The following is a 15,302-nucleotide window of genomic DNA, read 5'->3' on the forward strand; positions in this document are numbered from 1 at the left end:
CCCCGGGGGCATGGGACCCCCCGCAGCCCCACGGGGGACGAGACCCCCCGCAGCCCCAGGGGGGACGGCACCCCTCCAGCCTCCGGAGAACGAGACCTCCCAACCCCCGAGGGGACAGGACCCCCCCCCAACCCCTCGGGGGGACGGGACCCTCCAGCCSCGAAAGTCTGGCTGCCCTTGGCCCTCCATCTGGCAGCGGGTGGGACGAGCCGCAGGTGCCGCGGTTATCGGCGGCGGGCAAGGCTGCAGGCAAACAGCGATAAGGCGGGTCACCATGGCAGCGGGGCGCGGGCCAAGGGCAGCCGCCGGGTGAGGGCTGGGAAAAACACCCAGCGAAGCGGCGCCCGCTAAAATAACTTCCCAGGCGAAGCCGAGGCAGCCGCTGTAACCTGTCGTCCAGCCCGCAGGCCCGTGCGTCCATGTGGACGGGAAAAGGCCAATTAGCTGCTTTTATAGCACAATATTAGGGTTGTGACAGTAGGCTGCAATCATCCTTTAGTGGGGAGTCATTGACRCCCAATGGCGTATTAATTACCATTTTAACTGGTAATTAAGCTATTTCATGTTCAATTCAGTGTGGGTGCATTTAGTCAGTATATCCAGCAATTACAGTCCAGGGAAAAATTACTATATTCCCTGGCATGGGGAAGAYGAGACAGAATTAGGTTGCAGCCCGTCTTTGCTCAAACGAGATCTTACGCAGGGCTAGAACAGCCTTGGCGCGGTAGCAGTCAGATAAGCCTTACCGGTCCTCGGAGTCGCCCAGAGGCGCAATAATGCACTATTATTTATAGTAATTTACCCTCGTGTTTTTCAGGGTGCCTGGAGAGGATCACCCCACGCCGGGCGCGGGTGAAGCCAGACACTCCGGGAGGGGGGATTGAAGACTCCGCGTGCTCCCTTGCTGCATTTCATCTCCTTTATTTTAATGCCACCGTGTTACAGCCGGGAGGACTCCAGTGCCAGAAAGGAGCCAGCTTCAGGAGCCCTCCCCGCGCCGCCGGGGACGGCCCAGCGCCGCGTCCTTCTGCACCCTCGGCTTCCCTCCAACCTCCGTCCCTGCTAGGTACAATACTTAAAACTTTTTTTTTCCCTTTTTTTTTTTTCATATAAAGATAAGTTCATTATTCTCGATCCTGAGAAACGTTTCATCCGTTTACGGAGCTCGCGCTGTAAACAAAGCACCACAGGCACCAAGCCTGCATCCCRGGGCGGAGGAGCCGCGCGCGCCGGGCGCTCCCCGGCTCCAACGCTAGATGGGAGAGGACGGCCAGGAGACGAGCGCCGGTGGCTCCGTCTCCTCTCCGCCCCCAGGCCTCCAGCCCCGTCTGGACGCACGCTACTCATTGTTATTAAAAAAATTAAAATACCGATATCCCAAAAGGAAGAAACAGCCCCCCCTGAACGGCCCCCAGCAGTCCTCCCTGACCCCGTCCCCCCCACATTGCTCCCTTGACACAAGGTAAACTTAAAAAAGAAGACGTCTACTGCAGCTTTCCACGTCACGATAGGGGCCTACCATGACTCGAGCGCTCAGTCCCTACAGGCAAAACACAGAGAGAACGAAGTCCCCGCGACAGCGTCCCCGGCCCCTGCCGGCGGGCCCTGAAATCCGTCCGTCAGTCCAGGATACAACTCCTGGAGTGGGACCCCCGCGCCGGCAGGACATGGGTTGAGGGCACTGCCACCACCGCCAGGCTCCTCAGAGGGTCCCGTGTCCCCGGGAGCCCAGTGCGAACCAGCCCATCTTCTCCTGTGTCAGGTCCAGGTCCCGCAGCTTGATGCCAACCTCACCGAGGAGGATGTTCTCCCAGAAGCCTTCCTCGCTGAGGACACTMAGGCGCAGCTCCCGCTGCTGCAGGTCGCCCTTGGGAACCCCGTCGTAGACCAGCTGCAGGTGCACAGYGAGGCAGGGCCTCAGGCCAGGCCACCCTCCTGGTGCAGAGCCCCCTTCGTGGACTCATCCTTCACCCTCCCCAATGGACACCTTCACGCCTGCTCCCAGCCAAGCCCCAAGCCCCTTTACCAGACCCRTAGCATGGATCTGGCCAGCCATGGCACCATTCTGGCCCACCAGACTCCCTCCTACCATCTCGTTGTATGTGGGATTGCAGGTTTTCCGGGCCACTTTGGTTTTCCTCTTGGTGGTCTTCTGGGGATCAGGTAGCAGATAGGTCTTGACATACGGGTCGGGGTCATTGCCATCCTGCAGCGGCTGCTGTGGGGCAGAGGAGTGGGGACACCCACTTAGCTGTGTGGTGGGACATGCASTCAGAGCTGGGAGACACCTCCAAGGAGCCGGGCACCTACCAGACCCCGGATGTGCATCACCATGATGAAGAGCTTGTTGTTCTTGTAGGAGATGGAGAGCTTCACCTCCCCACCAACCTTCCCCACAGGCCGAGCCCAKGTGGCATCTGGAAAGGACAAGAGGAGGGATGGCAGCAGCGCCGGAGGGTGGGCAGTGAGCACAGGCACCACGTGGCCAGGCAGGGAGCTCTGTACCAGCACCCAAGCATGGGGTAGGGAGAGCAGCYGCCCCACACAGCAGTCATCAGTCTGTCTGTCCTGCTCAGAAAGGCCAGGGAGGGATGCAACACCTGGCCGTGGGGCATCCCTTCCCTTTGCTCCATGGGGCGTGGGAACAGGTACCTGCAGGCTTTGGGGCCGGGTTGATGCCAGCTGCCTTCTCGTCCCGTGGCAGAGGATGGAAGAAGGTGTAGATGAGGTCGCACTGCAAGGCAAGTTGGCCGTTACCAGTGTCAGAGGTGGCCACGCATCGCCCCGTCTCACCGTTCGCAAGGAGCGTGCGGTGCACGCTCTGACGTTTCACGTAGCATGTTCACCTCAGCAGATCCCGTGGGCCTTTCCCACCTAGGCCGGGTGAACCCTGCAGGGCCCAGCATCCCTGGTACCATCCCTACTTCTCAGGAGGAAAAGCCGCTGCAGAGAGCAGCCCTCTCCTGCCCAGCACTCGCTCCAAGTGCCCCCCTCACCTCCGCCACTTCGGGAGCCGAGTGGATGAGGTGCCAGATGTAGCCATTGAGCTCCTCCTTCCTCCTCTCAGCCACCGCCTCTCCCCGTGACCTCCCGATCACGAACCTGCTGGGGAAACTGCCCCACGCGAGCGAAGGGAGAGTGGGTGAATCSCTTGGGGCAAGGGACCGCGTGGTCCCGCGCTCACCCGGATGCAAACATGGCCCTGCCGGGGTACCTGGGCAGCAGCGAGGASGGGAAGATGAGGCGCAGCTTGTTGTGCAGCTCCTGGAACTCCTCGAAGGTGCGCTGCACRAAGGCCACCTCGCCCGGGCTCTCCCGCTGCACCTTCACCACGTAGGTCTGCGGGAAGATGCAGCTGTAACGTGAGCTGGTGCCACCAGGCAAGGACACGGCTCTGGGTTTAGCAGCATTAAGGGATGGGGATGGGAAAAAGCAGCAGGACAGAACTGTCCTAGGCTAGAGACTAAGTTGTTCCCTTTGCTATTATTTGCGAACCAGAGCAGGGACCAGCTAAGAGGAATGACAGGAGTAGGAAGGGAGAAATTAAATTAAGCCTCCTTGGGGACACAGCAGTCGTGTCTGCTTCTAATTATTACCAACGAGAGACTCTTCCCCTTGCAGCACCAGAGCTGCTATCAGTAGGAGTCCCATTCCCTGTCCCTTAGAGTGGTTCGGCAGCCTGATGCCCCCAGGTAGCTTTAACCCTCCCAACTCACGTAACCCTTGCTGGGATTGAAGACTCTCTCGTGGCGGCACAGGAAGACGTCGCGGATCCGGCCGGATGTCTTGATGGTGTGCGTGCGGGGGGCAAAGGAGAGGGTCGGTCGGGCATCACAGCCCGTGAACTTCATCTGTGCCAGGTTGTGGATAAAGAAGTTGAGCTTGGTGGCCACGCTGCCCAGGCTGGACTCAATTAACCTGCGATGAAGGCCACACATTCAGCATGGAGGGGTCCGTCCACTCTTGGTGCTGCAGTGCCAGGTTATGGAGCCCAGCTMCCTGCTGAGAATGAGCTGGTGCCCRTGCCTCCRACCGAGAGGTCTCTGCTCTCACCGTCCTGTCCTGCCCCATCTCTCAGCCAGCACACCCACGTCCTTTACCTGGTGAAGTAAGTGGTGGCATCGGCTTCAGAGTCCTGCGGCCTCAGGGCATCGTAGACATACTTGAGGTCCTCCAGGTCGGAGAGCTCGGGGATGCCGCAGGACAGCATCTGGGGAGCAGAGCAACCCGATGAGGGCAGGTGAGGCTGGGGCTTGCTGTGGGAGGAGAACCACCAGCCCTTGGGGGACCCYGTTCTCAAGCCGTGCCCGCTGTGCTGCAGAGGGGCAGGCGGGCTGCCCGTGGCCTCCTGGCTCTCACCAGCCCCAGCAGGTTGAGGAAGAGGTGGGTGTGYTTGCGGATGAGGTTGTACGCCTGGCAGCACAGGTCGACGAAGTCGTGGAAGCGGCTGGAGGGCTTATCCCCTCCATTAATGACGTACGCCATGTCCGAAGTGAAGACGAACGGGGCCCGATCCCTGCACCAGGGAAAAACGCACAGAAAGTGCCACGTTAGCGTGACTAAGGTCACCCACTGCTGGGGCCACAGCATGACATCACCAGGGATGGAGGGGCTCACCTACGAAATCAGGGCAAACCTCTGCTCCAGGCAGTGTGGGTGCTAAAGCAGAGGGAAAGGGGATACCAGGGGCTTTTCTCACCTCTTGATGTTGCCAAACATCTGCGCATGGCCCAGAAACCTCCCAAAGTCAATGTGAAACATGTGGCCAGTGGTTTTGAGCATGATGTTGTCATTGTGCCGATCACAGATGCCCAGCACGTACGTAGCCACACAGCAGCCCGCACAGGAATAGATGAAGTTCTCCACGGCCTGGAAGAGGAGGGGAGGGATGGAGCATCCAGGGCAGGGAGAAAGGCTGGACAGCCACATGATGAGCACAGGGCTTTGCTGGACCCTCCAAGTTGGGAAGCGATGTAGCTTGTCCTTGGAAAGGGGGTATGAAGAGCGGGGACCCTGCCATGCTCCTCCTCACCTTCTCATACTCGTCCTCCCCAGGGTTGTGTTTCTGCAGCCAGTCTGCCAGCGGGCGGTCTTTGAAGGACCCTGTCACACCATGCTCCACCTGGATTTTGCGCAGGGTCTCAGCGTTGGGGATCATCTCCACCATGCCTGGCAGACAAGACAGGAGGGTGAGACCTGTGCTGCCAACTCGAGGCAGCGCAGAGACCCTGGCCCCATTCACCACTGACCCGGCTGCTCCCCAGCTGCCACTGTTTGGTGGCAATCCACAAAACCACGCTCCTATAGGCAGACTGGTGGGATCAGCCCCCAAGGTGGACCACAGGTACCTGCAGAGGCTGTGGCCCTCTARCACTATCACCAACCCAGGACCATCACAACCCTGGGGGCCTCCGGCACCTGAGGATGCCCTAATGTCAGGTTACCTCGACCGCGGCCYGTGGAGAAGCAGCGGAAGATGACCATGCGCATGTCCAACCCCTCCTGCACCCAAATCTTGTTCATAATCCGGATCATCTGCAGTGTCAGCATGTCCTGCCGCAGGTCATCTCCGCACTGCGAACCCCCAGGGGAGACCGATCAGACCTGGGAAACGCCAGGCAAAAGCAGAGTAGCTCTGTGGAGCAGGATAGCATCACTGGCRGGACAGCCTCACCTTGAAGATGACCCGGATATTTTCCCCGAGGGGATCGACGTTCTGGAAGGACAGCTTCAAGGGGACGGCGTTAGAGTTGAAATAGGAGCAGTCCTGCCACCGGCAGAGGAAAGAGCAGCCCATTAAGGTTAGGGGATAAGAGGGCTAGGGTCTCCCCGAGCCGTGATGCCCCGCTCCGTGGCCCCACGAGGGTCCAGCGCTGCCACTCACCCTGGGCACGATCCCCTTCACCAGCAGGCTGGGGCTCAGCGGCAGCCGGCACGACCCGTTGGCCTTGAAGAACTGCTTGACGTCCTCCAGCCCCTCGCGGAGGATGGCCTGCCGGGGGGGGGGGATGCATGGCGCTGGGACGCGGCACGGCGCGACGCGGCAGCCCCGCTCCGTCCCCGCCGCCCCGGGGGCTCACCTGGCGCGCGGACGGCGCGGCCTCCCGCACTTGCTGGGCCAGCTTGGCCAGCGTGTTGACCAGCAGGCACTGGCGGTCGAACTCCTCCCGCAGCCCCTTGCCGCAGCAGCAGAGCAGGGCGGCCAGCAGGTACTGGTAGCGGATGCTGAACTGCGAGTCCTTGAGACCGTCCTTGAGCAGCCTGGGTGGCAGCGTGGGGTCAGGCCGGCCCCGCCGGTGGCCCCCGTCGCTGCCCGCTGCCCCAGCCTCCCCGGACCTCCCTTACCAGAAGAAGTAGTGGGTGATCTTCAGGTCGCAGATAGCCCGCTTCATGAGGAAGCGCACCAGCGGGCTGTCTAGGTAGCACTCGTACTTCAGTGCCTGGAGGGAGGAGAGCGGAGGTGGGTCAGGGGACCGGCGGGCCGTGCCCCGGGGACCGCGGGAGCTGCCGCTCACCTGGACCAGCTGGGGCAGGTAGTCCAGCAGCTCCGCGTCGGAGATGGAGTCGATCCACTGCACGGCCGTTCTCCGCACCTCCTGATCCGGGAACCTGCGGCCGGAGCGGGCGTCACCGGGAGAGCGGTGCCGCCGGCCCCGGGCCTCGGCAGAGCGCCCGCTCCCCCGGGGACCGCGCCAAAGCGGCCGCGGCCCCGGATGCCCTTCAGCTCCCGGGTTACTTGGTGGCACTGGGGTGACTTGACCCCGTTTCCACCGCTGCCCTCCCCGCTCTTGGCGGGCAGGTGCCGGAGGGCAGCCCGAGCGCYGCGGGCGCAGCCCCCGGCCCCTCGCGCCCGGGGCTTACGTGGCGTGCAGCAGCCCCAGGGCGTCCTGGTGGTTGACGTAGCTCCACTGCTTCAGCAGGGCGTAGATGTCGGGCAGGCAGCCCCAGTCCCAGCCGGGCGCGCTGGCCAGCAGCATGGGCAGTGCGCTGGGCTCCGCGTGGCAGTAGTAGCGCTTCTCCCAGAGCCGCTTCCGATCGGCGTCCATCAGCCTAGGGCAGCGGGGAGAGGCGCGCCGGACGCGCGGTTCAAGCTCAGTTGCGAGGGAGAGGACGGCCCAAGAGCTCGGAGGCTGGGGCTGGGGCATCCCATCCCTCTGCCCCCGCCACGACACGACGCAGGGAGGCAAATTCAGCGGGGAGGTCTGCACGGGGCGGCGGGTCCCGGTGCAGCTGCCGACACCCGATCCTCCGTGTTTACAGCCAGCGCCGGAGCACGGCAGCCTGGCTCGGCCGGGGCTGCTGGGGAGGGACGTGTGCGTGGAGTCCCACCAGGGCAGGACGATGTTATGTCCCCCCGACTTCTTTCTCACCAGTAGAGCGACTTCTTCTGCATCGCCTCCCTCAGCTTGCGCTGGTCCTCCTCGCCCAGGCTGCCGAACTCGTACCTGGGGCTGCCGTCGGCCGCCGGCGGGCTCGTGAACTTCACGTCGAAGGTGGAGGTGGGGAAGTCAATCTGGCCGAGAGGCAGGCGGGTGAGCCGGGGATGGGGGGGGAGCGGGCGGGGGACGGCGCGGCGGCAGGATGACGCACCTGCAGAATGACGCTGTCGGGCTGGTTGAAGTTGGGAGCGCTCGAGCGGGCTCTGGAGTTGTCCTGCGTCGCCGGCCACAAGCCCAAGAGCTTCCGCCCGCAGGTCAGCACCCTGCGGGAGCGAGCGGCGGGCTCAGCGCCCCGCTTTCCCGGCGGCGGGGGGCTGCCTTTCCCGCCGCAGCGATGCTCTTCGGGACGCGGACGGGGACCCTCCGGCGCTGGGGACCCTSCGGCGCGTCCCCCTCGCCCACCCCTCCGTCCAGCCGCGGGGAGGATACGCACTGCCTGAAGTTGAAGAGCGGGGTGGTGACCCAGCCCAGAGCCTCGGGCACCCGCCGCTGCTTGTTGGCCTCGGAGGAGCTGCCGGGCGGCGGGACGGGCACRGCGAAGAGCGTGACGCTCAGCAGCGTCTCCCGCGGCAGCCGGTTCACCTGGACGGGGAAGCAGATCCTGGAAGAGAGCGGCGGGCGGCTCAGCCGTGCCCCGGGCAGCGGCGAGGCCGGCAAACGCCTCTGCCGCCGGCACCGCGCCCCGGAGCACCCGGGGCCGCGGCTCCTCTCGCAGCCCGCAGCGCTCCCGGGGAGCCCCCGGCGAGAGCTACATCCTGCCCGCGGGCAGGCGAAGGGAAGAGCCGCGCGGAGGAGACCGGCCCCGGCTCGGCTCCTCTCCGTGCCCTTCGGGGAGGAGGGAACGGGGGACAGGCGCCTGCTAAAATTATCCCGTTCCCATCCCTGGTGCAAATGCCGGGCACGGCAAGGGCTGGGCACAGCCTCCCTGCCTGCTCCCAGGGCTATTTTTAGAGCAGATCCCCTTTCTGCCGGGGCAGCTGGGTGCAGACGCCCGGGCGCGGGGATCACAGGGCCGGAGCCGCGAGCCAGCGCTATTCCCGGGAATGACACCAGCGCCTCCGACACTCGCGCTCCCTCCAGCCCAAGCACCGCCGGTGCAACGACCGCTCCGAAACGGGGAACGGCGCGGAGCTGGAGCTGGAGTGCCCGAGGGAGGAGGAGGAGGAGGAGGAGAGGAGGAGGCAGCATTGCTCCGGATGGCCGCCAGCCCCCGGGGAGCTCCTTACTGCTGGTCCCAGATGATGAGGTGGAAGAGGTACTTGTAGACGTGGGCCTTCCTGGTGTGCAGGGGGCTGCACAGCTCCTTGCCGCCGTGGCTGAGGGAGCAGGAGAGGTAGAAATCTTCGTAGCTGCAAGGCGAGGAGAGGCACGGTGAAGGGCAGGCGCCGGGGCGGGCGCAGGAGGTGCCCGGGGCTCTGCACGGGCCGGGCAGAGCCGGCGCGGGGGTTGCCCCGCTGCAGGCACCCGCGTGCCCGGGGCTGCCCGTCGCGCTGGCACCGCTTCCTCCCCGCCGGTGCTGGAGGAGGGGGGCGCGGAGTGGGGACCCCTCCCCGCCGGAGCGCCATATGCCGCCGCGAATGCCATCGCACGGGGGTCTCCCGGGAGGGCCCCGCCATGTGGCAGGTGCCGAGCCACAATCCGGGGAGGGCCGCGGGGCGCCGGAGGTCAGGGGCTGCCGGCATTTCCCAGGCTACCCGCTTTGTTCGGAGGCAGTCACCAGTGGGAATACATTAAGGACAGGACAAAGGCGAGGGGTCCCCGGCGGGGCGGCCGCCGCCGCCGCCTCGTGCACCCTCCCCGCGGCGAGCCCGCGAGCAGCCAGCGGCGCCGCCGGGCCCCGTGCCGGGCCGAGCGCCGGCAGCCGCTAACAAAGGCGCGTCCGCCGCCGGGACCGGGCTCCGGCCGGGACGGGACCATCTGCCGCCGGGCGCGAGCGTGCCCTCCGGCAGGGCTGGGGYGCCTCGGCCCTTCTTCCAGCCCGGCGCCTGCTGCAGATGGGGGCCGGGGCTGCGCCGGCCGCGGAGCTGAGCGTGCCCCGCGCCGCTGCCCTCACCTGGCGGCCCAGGTGATGGGGATGCGGTGGGTGGCGTAGACGGTGAAGGAGAGGGGGCAGGCGAGCAGCCGGGCCTCCTGCACCGGGTGGTGCTTCCTGCAGCCGTGCACGGCCGTCTGGAAGTCGGCGTTGAAGGTGCTGCAGTAGAGCTCCACCAGGTCCAGGATGGAGGCCGTCAGGCTCTCCACGATCCTCTCTGGCGGGGAGGCAGCGGTGAGCCGGGCTGCTCCGCGGGGCCCCCGCGCGCCCTGCCCCGCCGCCATCCCGCGCGGGACGGCGACGTGGGGACGCCCCGGGGCTGGGCGCGCGGGACCCGGCGGGTCCTGCCGCGGGCAGRGCTCCTCTGGGACTGAGCGGGCGAGAGGAAGAATTTGAGTCTTCCCCTCTGGCTGAATTTACGGGAGACACGAGAGCCATTGCCTCGAGAAACCCTCCTTCCTTAAACAGACAAGTTGCAAACCCATTTTTTGGTCTTAACAATTGAGCAGAAGGGGGTTGAAGATTAAAAGTACCAAGAACTTCAGCCCAGAAGGGGAGGAGGGGAATAGAAATACCTCGGTTTTCCCTCTTGGCCAGAACACTTGGATCCTGTTGAGGAAAAAAGAAATAAAAAAAAAGAAAGAAAGGAGGAGAGCGGCGTCAGGAGGAGCCGGCGGCGAGCGTCGCCTGCCGCGGGGCCGCCGCGGCTCGCCGCTCACCTTCTGGATTTTGGGCTGCATGCGGGAGGGGCAGGGGGGCATCTGGTTGAGGGCTCCCGTGATCTCCTGGGACTCCACGGCGGCCAGCGCGTTGCAAATGGCCATGACGGACTGGATGACCCGCTCGGCTTTCAGCGGGAAGTCTCCCTGGAAGGCAAGGCGGAGGGCTCGGGCGGCGGCGGCCGAGAGCCCGGCTTCGCCGCCGCGGCGCCTCGGCTTCGCCCGCGCGCGGGAGCTCACCTCGGCCGCCAGGAACGCGTCCACCTCGTTGTGGAAGGTGTCGAAGAGGAGACTCAGCGCCTGCCTGCGGGCACAGGGAGCGGCGCTGAGCCCCGGCGAGGAGGGCGCGCGCAGCGGGCCCCCCCCCCCCCGGGCGCCCCTCACCTGCTGATGGTCTGCTTGACGGGCCGCTCCTGCAGGTGGACGTAGTGGTTGAGCGTGGAGGGGCTCCGGTCGTCGTTCGCCTGCGGGAGGAGAGCGCCGCGGAGCTGCAGAGCCGGCCGCCGCCGAGCATCCCGCCGGCCCGGGTCCGCGCCGGCGGCGGCCGCGCTCACCGTCCTGGCCAGCTCGCTGCGCACCGCCTTCCTCCTCATCAGCTGCAGGCGGATGTCGATGCCGAACTTCCTGCAGTGCTGGATGTACTCGTGGCTGCCCAGCGGGTGCTGGCTGCGGGCACACRCGCGAGACGCCTGTGCCCGCAGCCTCTCCGGGAAAAGCCTGCAAATTCATCCCGGGGCGCCCGCTCCCACCCCCCGCCGCTGCCGGGGCTGGCGTTCCTCGCTGGCGGCTCGGCCGGCTCCGCAMGGCGCTTCCGGCACCCCCTCCGCGYGCAGAAAAAAAGCCGGGAACAAAAGGGCTTTATTCCCGGGGGGGCTCTCCGAAAGGCCCTTTGAGGCCCCCCGGGAGACGGAGCCGTGCCGTGCCGTGCCGGCTCCCGGGGAGCGGCTCGCTGGCGCCGCGGCGGGCACGGCGCGTCCCGCTCGGCGCCCGGATGCTCCGTTCCCTGCCAGAACAAGGCACGGGCCCCGCGGGGAGGCGGAGAAGGCTCTGCCGCGGCGGGGAGCCCCGCGACCGGCGCGCCGAGGGGACGGGGCTGTTGTGACCCATTTTCCGAACGGAGAAATTGGGCAGAAGGGAGGGAATTCCTCCCCCGGGGCACGCGGCAGCGCTGCAGACTGCAGGCCTGGCCGAACCGGCCTCGGGGTCTGGGCGACGGCTGCAGCATCCCGCAGGCAGCGGGTGATTCCGGGGTGAGGAAGAGCCGACCTTGCCCCTTCCCCCTGCACAGCCCGAGCGCGAATCTCTGTAAAAACCAGCGCCGCGGAGCAGCCTGTAAAAGACACGGCGAGTGCTGTTTTCTGGCCTGATGCAAATCCCATTTTTTCCAACAGAGGCTGTTTCTAGTTAAGGCTCATTAGAGAAAACAGAGACTATCTTTTTGCTGACAACGGCAGCATTCACGGAGAAAAGCCCCGCAGCTGAAGCGCAGCAAGGACGGGGGTGTGCGCTGCGCCCGCGGGAGCTTTGCTCCCGCTGTGCCTTCGGGGGCCGTTTCCCTGCAAGCTGCCTGYGTTCAGCCCGGCCCTGCCGGTGCTTCCCGGCAGCCCCAGTGGGTCGGGTCTGCGCAAACGCTCCCGTGTCCCTGCATACTCAGCAGCTTGCACGCCCCATGGCATGCAGTCTCACCCCACGGCATGCAATCTCACCCCGTGGCGTGCAATTGCACCCCGCATCATGCAGTCACACCCTGCAGTGTGCAATCACACACCCCATGGCATGCAATTTCACCCCGTGGCGTGCAATTGCACCCCGTGGTGTGCAATCACACCCTGCAGTGTGCAACCTCACCCCGCGGCATGCGCGCACACCCCACGGCTTGCACGCACACCATGGCATGCACGCACAACCCGCGGCATGCACGCGCGTGCATGCACACGTGCTGCGCAGCTGCGTGCAGCGCAGACGGGGCGAGCCCCCAAACGCCTCTGCCGGCCAGCCAGACCGCCGGCTCGGCTCCGCCGAGCTCTGCTCGCCCTCCACCGAGGCTACGCGGTGCCGTTACGGAGGCGCTCCCGTGCTGAGCTGTTCCCAGCTGCCCCTTTAGGGCCTAAAACTGCGGCTTTCGAAGGCAGTGGCAAAGCTCCCACGGATTTCAGGCTGCAACGCCAGGCCTCGGGGCAGCTCTCCAAGAGCTGGAGCTGGCTCCCCGCACGGAGCCAGCTGGAAATGCTGCCTGTGCCCGTGCGTGCGTGGTGTCTACCCTGCCTCCAGAGAGCACCCGGCCTTGGGGAGAGCTCTGGGGAGATCGGAYGCAGAAACCGCTCTGGAAGTGCGGTTTTCCTCGGGCTAAAGGCAGCGCAGGAGGGGAGCAGCGAGCCGGGGAGGGCGGCCGAGAGCCGGGAGTCCCCGGGCCGCCGCTCCGACCGCCCAGCCCCATCCCTGCACCCGGCCAGCGGCCCCAGGCTCCCGCGCGCTCCCCGCGGCTCAGCAACAGGAAATAGCCCCGAGGYTTAGAAAGCTTTTATTGCTTTCCGTGCTGGAAAACTGCAGTGGATCTGGGAGAGTCATTCCCTGGATCTGCCTCCCGCGTGCCAAACCGCCCCGCGCGGCGGCTGCTCCCCGGCCGCAGCGGCATTTGCTCTCCGCCCGCCAGCTCGCGTGCCCAGGCAGCGCGGCCGGGCCGCCAGCTCCAGCGATGCAAAGCTGCAACCGCGACCGGCGTCCTCCCTCCCCGCTTAACCCGCCCCGCGGGACAGCRGCCGGCACGGGGGGCCCGACGGCCGCCGCGGGGCCCCAGCCCTGGGGCAGCTCCCGGGCTGCTCCTCCACAGCCGAGGAAGAGCCGAGGAAAAGACATGTCGGCTTTGGTTGCGTTTCCCAAGAGAAGGGAAAAGCAGCCCTTTTCTTCCCTCTTTGCAGAAAAGGGCATTTCCGAGGCAGCCTTGGAAAGCCCCTGAAGCCCCTCTCGCTCCCACTGCCTTTTCCCTGGGAATGGCCTTTTAAAGCCTCCCTCTGCAATTTGAAAACAGGCACGGAGAAGCCAAGCTCCCGCCTGGACAGCTGGGCCCGGCCACTCCGCAAAGTGACATCGCTGTTACTAAAACTCTTCCAAAGAGCTTTTTTGGCAGCTCCCTGATTTTCAGGCCGCTCTCCGGGCCCGCGCTGCAGGCACGTGGGGGTCAGCTGGTGACTTACGTCCTGCGGTTGAGAAAGATGCTCCTGACACGCTGGTTTTGGCAAGAGCATCGTGCTGATCCGGGAGGCAGGAAACGGAGCAGCAAAGAGGCTCCTGATGCGCACTTGGACGCGCGAGGATAAACCCCCGGGGCACCCGTCGCTGCCTCCCGAGGCCGCGCACGGGGCGCGCGAGCCGGTTAAGGGGTGACCGGCGCGCCAGCCCGCAGACCCCCCGTCCCCGCGCGGGACCCCTTTGCACGCTCACTTTTGCAGGAATTCCTCCAGGCCGCAGAGCTTGAGCACGAAGTCCTCGACGTCGACGGCGTGCAGCTCGTCGTGCGTGTAGCACAGCGTCTGGTAGATGAGCAGGTCCACGGTGGAGGAGCCTGGGGGGGGGGAGCCGGAGCAGCGCGGTGAGCCTCGTGCACGGCCACCAGCCGCCACCAAACTCGGTGGAGACCCCCCCAAGGCTCTGCCCGGTGGTTGCTTGAGTCTTCTCCTGCCCCGCACCATCGTGGGCCGYGCTGGGCGCCGCGGGCGGGCGGCGGGCAGGAGGCTCTGCCCCGCCGGACACTCACAGTCGCAGGTGAAGGTGAGCGGCTCCCGCAGGCTGTCGCACACCACCGTGACCTTCAGGCTCACGCCGTGGCCCAGGTGCTCGGGGCTCAGGTTGACYGCGCTCCACACGTAGCCGGTGAGGGAATAGTCCTGGGTGCTGTAGCCCGAGCGCAGCCTGCGGGCAGGGGACAGGCGGTTGGGGGTCGGGCTGGCACCTCGCTCCTCACCCACGCTCGTTCTGCTCCCCGCAAACGCCTCTGCCGCGGGGCGTCCCCGTCCCAGGGCTGCTCCGCCGCGGCCGCAGGGTGCCGGTGCCTGCGGGCAGGTCCTCGGCGGCTGCAGCCCGCGCTGCTCCGACCGGCCCGGCTCGTGCTTTAGGGAGAGGCGCAGCAGCGGCTCCGGGCATCGCCCGGGTACTTACACGTCCAGCATGTGGCAGAAAGCAGCCACCTCCTCGTCTCGCTCCTCGGAGACCTCGAAGAGCTCGTAGCCGTTGGCTAAGGAGTGCGGCCGGGGGGCGACCTGCGGGGCAGAGCGCGAGCCCCTGAGCCGGCGGCGTGCCGGAGCATCGCTCCTGGCCGGGGCACAGAGGCGGCGGGAGGGGGGAGGCAGCAACCGCTAAAGACGGTTTTGATGCTCTTTCCTAAGTAGCTGCCGGCAGCAAGGAGGCAGAGTGGCCCCGGCTGCATCGCTCGCTGGCCGGGAGCCGCAAGCGAGGCGGCTTCCCGGTCACTTAGAGAGGAATCCCGCTCGCCGTTTAACGGAGCCCGAATCCGAAAGGGTATTAGGAGCAGGAAGGCGGCCGCCGGCTCCCAGGAGGAGGTTTGCATCTCTTTCCAGAGGTCTTGGCAACGTTTCCCAAGCTGTCGGAGGAGCTGGCGGGAAGAGCGGGGACACGAGCCCTGCTGCAAGCCGCCCGCAGCCCTGGCCACCGGGAACAGCCYGCGGGGGGGACGGGGACCGGCGGAGCAGCCTCTCACCGGCTCCACCGCGCTCCGGCGGTCCTTGGTGGGCGCCAGGTTCTTCCGGCTGCCGAAGCGGGAGGCGGAGGCRCGGGGCGGCACCTGGGGCGGCATGGTCTTGCTGCGGGCCACCGGCTTGCCGCCCGCCTCCTTCTCCAGGATGCTCCTGCCCTCCTTCCAGCCGCGGGCGGCCTCCCGCAGCACCTCCGCCTCGTAGGTGGACTTGAGGTTGAGGCAGGTGATGGCGTCGGCGATGCCGCCGTAGCCGGCGAGRCCGTAGGGGTCCTCCTCGGAGATGCGGCGCCCCAGCAGCTTCCCGCGGGGCGCGGAGAACGCGGCCACGTCCTTGGGCGGGGGGTCCTGGCGGGGGCCCTTGGGCGAGCCGCGCTCCGCCGCGGCGCAGCTCCAGCCCGGGC

At 66.2% G+C, this 15,302-nt stretch overlaps 1 protein-coding gene across 1 annotated transcript in view; it reads right to left on the minus strand.

Moving 5' to 3' along the window:
- Positions 1 to 905: 905 nt before the first annotated feature.
- The window catches only part of PIK3C2B (phosphatidylinositol-4-phosphate 3-kinase catalytic subunit type 2 beta), a 14,980-nt gene continuing 583 nt past the window's right edge, over positions 906 to 15,302 (minus strand). Inside the window, exons 2-33 of the mRNA XM_085300312.1 lie at positions 14,905 to 15,294; positions 14,346 to 14,446; positions 13,945 to 14,099; positions 13,632 to 13,752; positions 10,745 to 10,856; positions 10,575 to 10,654; positions 10,431 to 10,494; positions 10,191 to 10,337; positions 10,047 to 10,080; positions 9,493 to 9,688; positions 8,666 to 8,788; positions 7,873 to 8,040; positions 7,591 to 7,702; positions 7,371 to 7,513; positions 6,862 to 7,050; positions 6,516 to 6,609; positions 6,346 to 6,440; positions 6,081 to 6,261; positions 5,885 to 5,992; positions 5,675 to 5,767; positions 5,445 to 5,574; positions 5,033 to 5,169; positions 4,700 to 4,869; positions 4,360 to 4,516; positions 4,101 to 4,210; positions 3,717 to 3,918; positions 3,215 to 3,339; positions 2,997 to 3,114; positions 2,653 to 2,734; positions 2,311 to 2,417; positions 2,090 to 2,218; positions 906 to 1,891 (exon numbers count right to left, since the gene is read on the minus strand). Coding sequence (XP_085156438.1) covers positions 1,703 to 1,891; positions 2,090 to 2,218; positions 2,311 to 2,417; positions 2,653 to 2,734; positions 2,997 to 3,114; positions 3,215 to 3,339; positions 3,717 to 3,918; positions 4,101 to 4,210; positions 4,360 to 4,516; positions 4,700 to 4,869; positions 5,033 to 5,169; positions 5,445 to 5,574; positions 5,675 to 5,767; positions 5,885 to 5,992; positions 6,081 to 6,261; positions 6,346 to 6,440; positions 6,516 to 6,609; positions 6,862 to 7,050; positions 7,371 to 7,513; positions 7,591 to 7,702; positions 7,873 to 8,040; positions 8,666 to 8,788; positions 9,493 to 9,688; positions 10,047 to 10,080; positions 10,191 to 10,337; positions 10,431 to 10,494; positions 10,575 to 10,654; positions 10,745 to 10,856; positions 13,632 to 13,752; positions 13,945 to 14,099; positions 14,346 to 14,446; positions 14,905 to 15,294 — 4,362 coding nt within the window. The 3' untranslated portion in view covers positions 906 to 1,702. The remainder of the gene's footprint in view (positions 1,892 to 2,089; positions 2,219 to 2,310; positions 2,418 to 2,652; positions 2,735 to 2,996; positions 3,115 to 3,214; positions 3,340 to 3,716; positions 3,919 to 4,100; positions 4,211 to 4,359; positions 4,517 to 4,699; positions 4,870 to 5,032; positions 5,170 to 5,444; positions 5,575 to 5,674; positions 5,768 to 5,884; positions 5,993 to 6,080; positions 6,262 to 6,345; positions 6,441 to 6,515; positions 6,610 to 6,861; positions 7,051 to 7,370; positions 7,514 to 7,590; positions 7,703 to 7,872; positions 8,041 to 8,665; positions 8,789 to 9,492; positions 9,689 to 10,046; positions 10,081 to 10,190; positions 10,338 to 10,430; positions 10,495 to 10,574; positions 10,655 to 10,744; positions 10,857 to 13,631; positions 13,753 to 13,944; positions 14,100 to 14,345; positions 14,447 to 14,904; positions 15,295 to 15,302) is intronic.

Source organism: Rhea americana, unplaced genomic scaffold (assembly GCF_003343005.1).
Source record: "Rhea americana isolate MKP2758 unplaced genomic scaffold, rheAme1 scaffold_163, whole genome shotgun sequence".
Classification (NCBI taxonomy): domain Eukaryota; kingdom Metazoa; phylum Chordata; class Aves; order Rheiformes; family Rheidae; genus Rhea; species Rhea americana.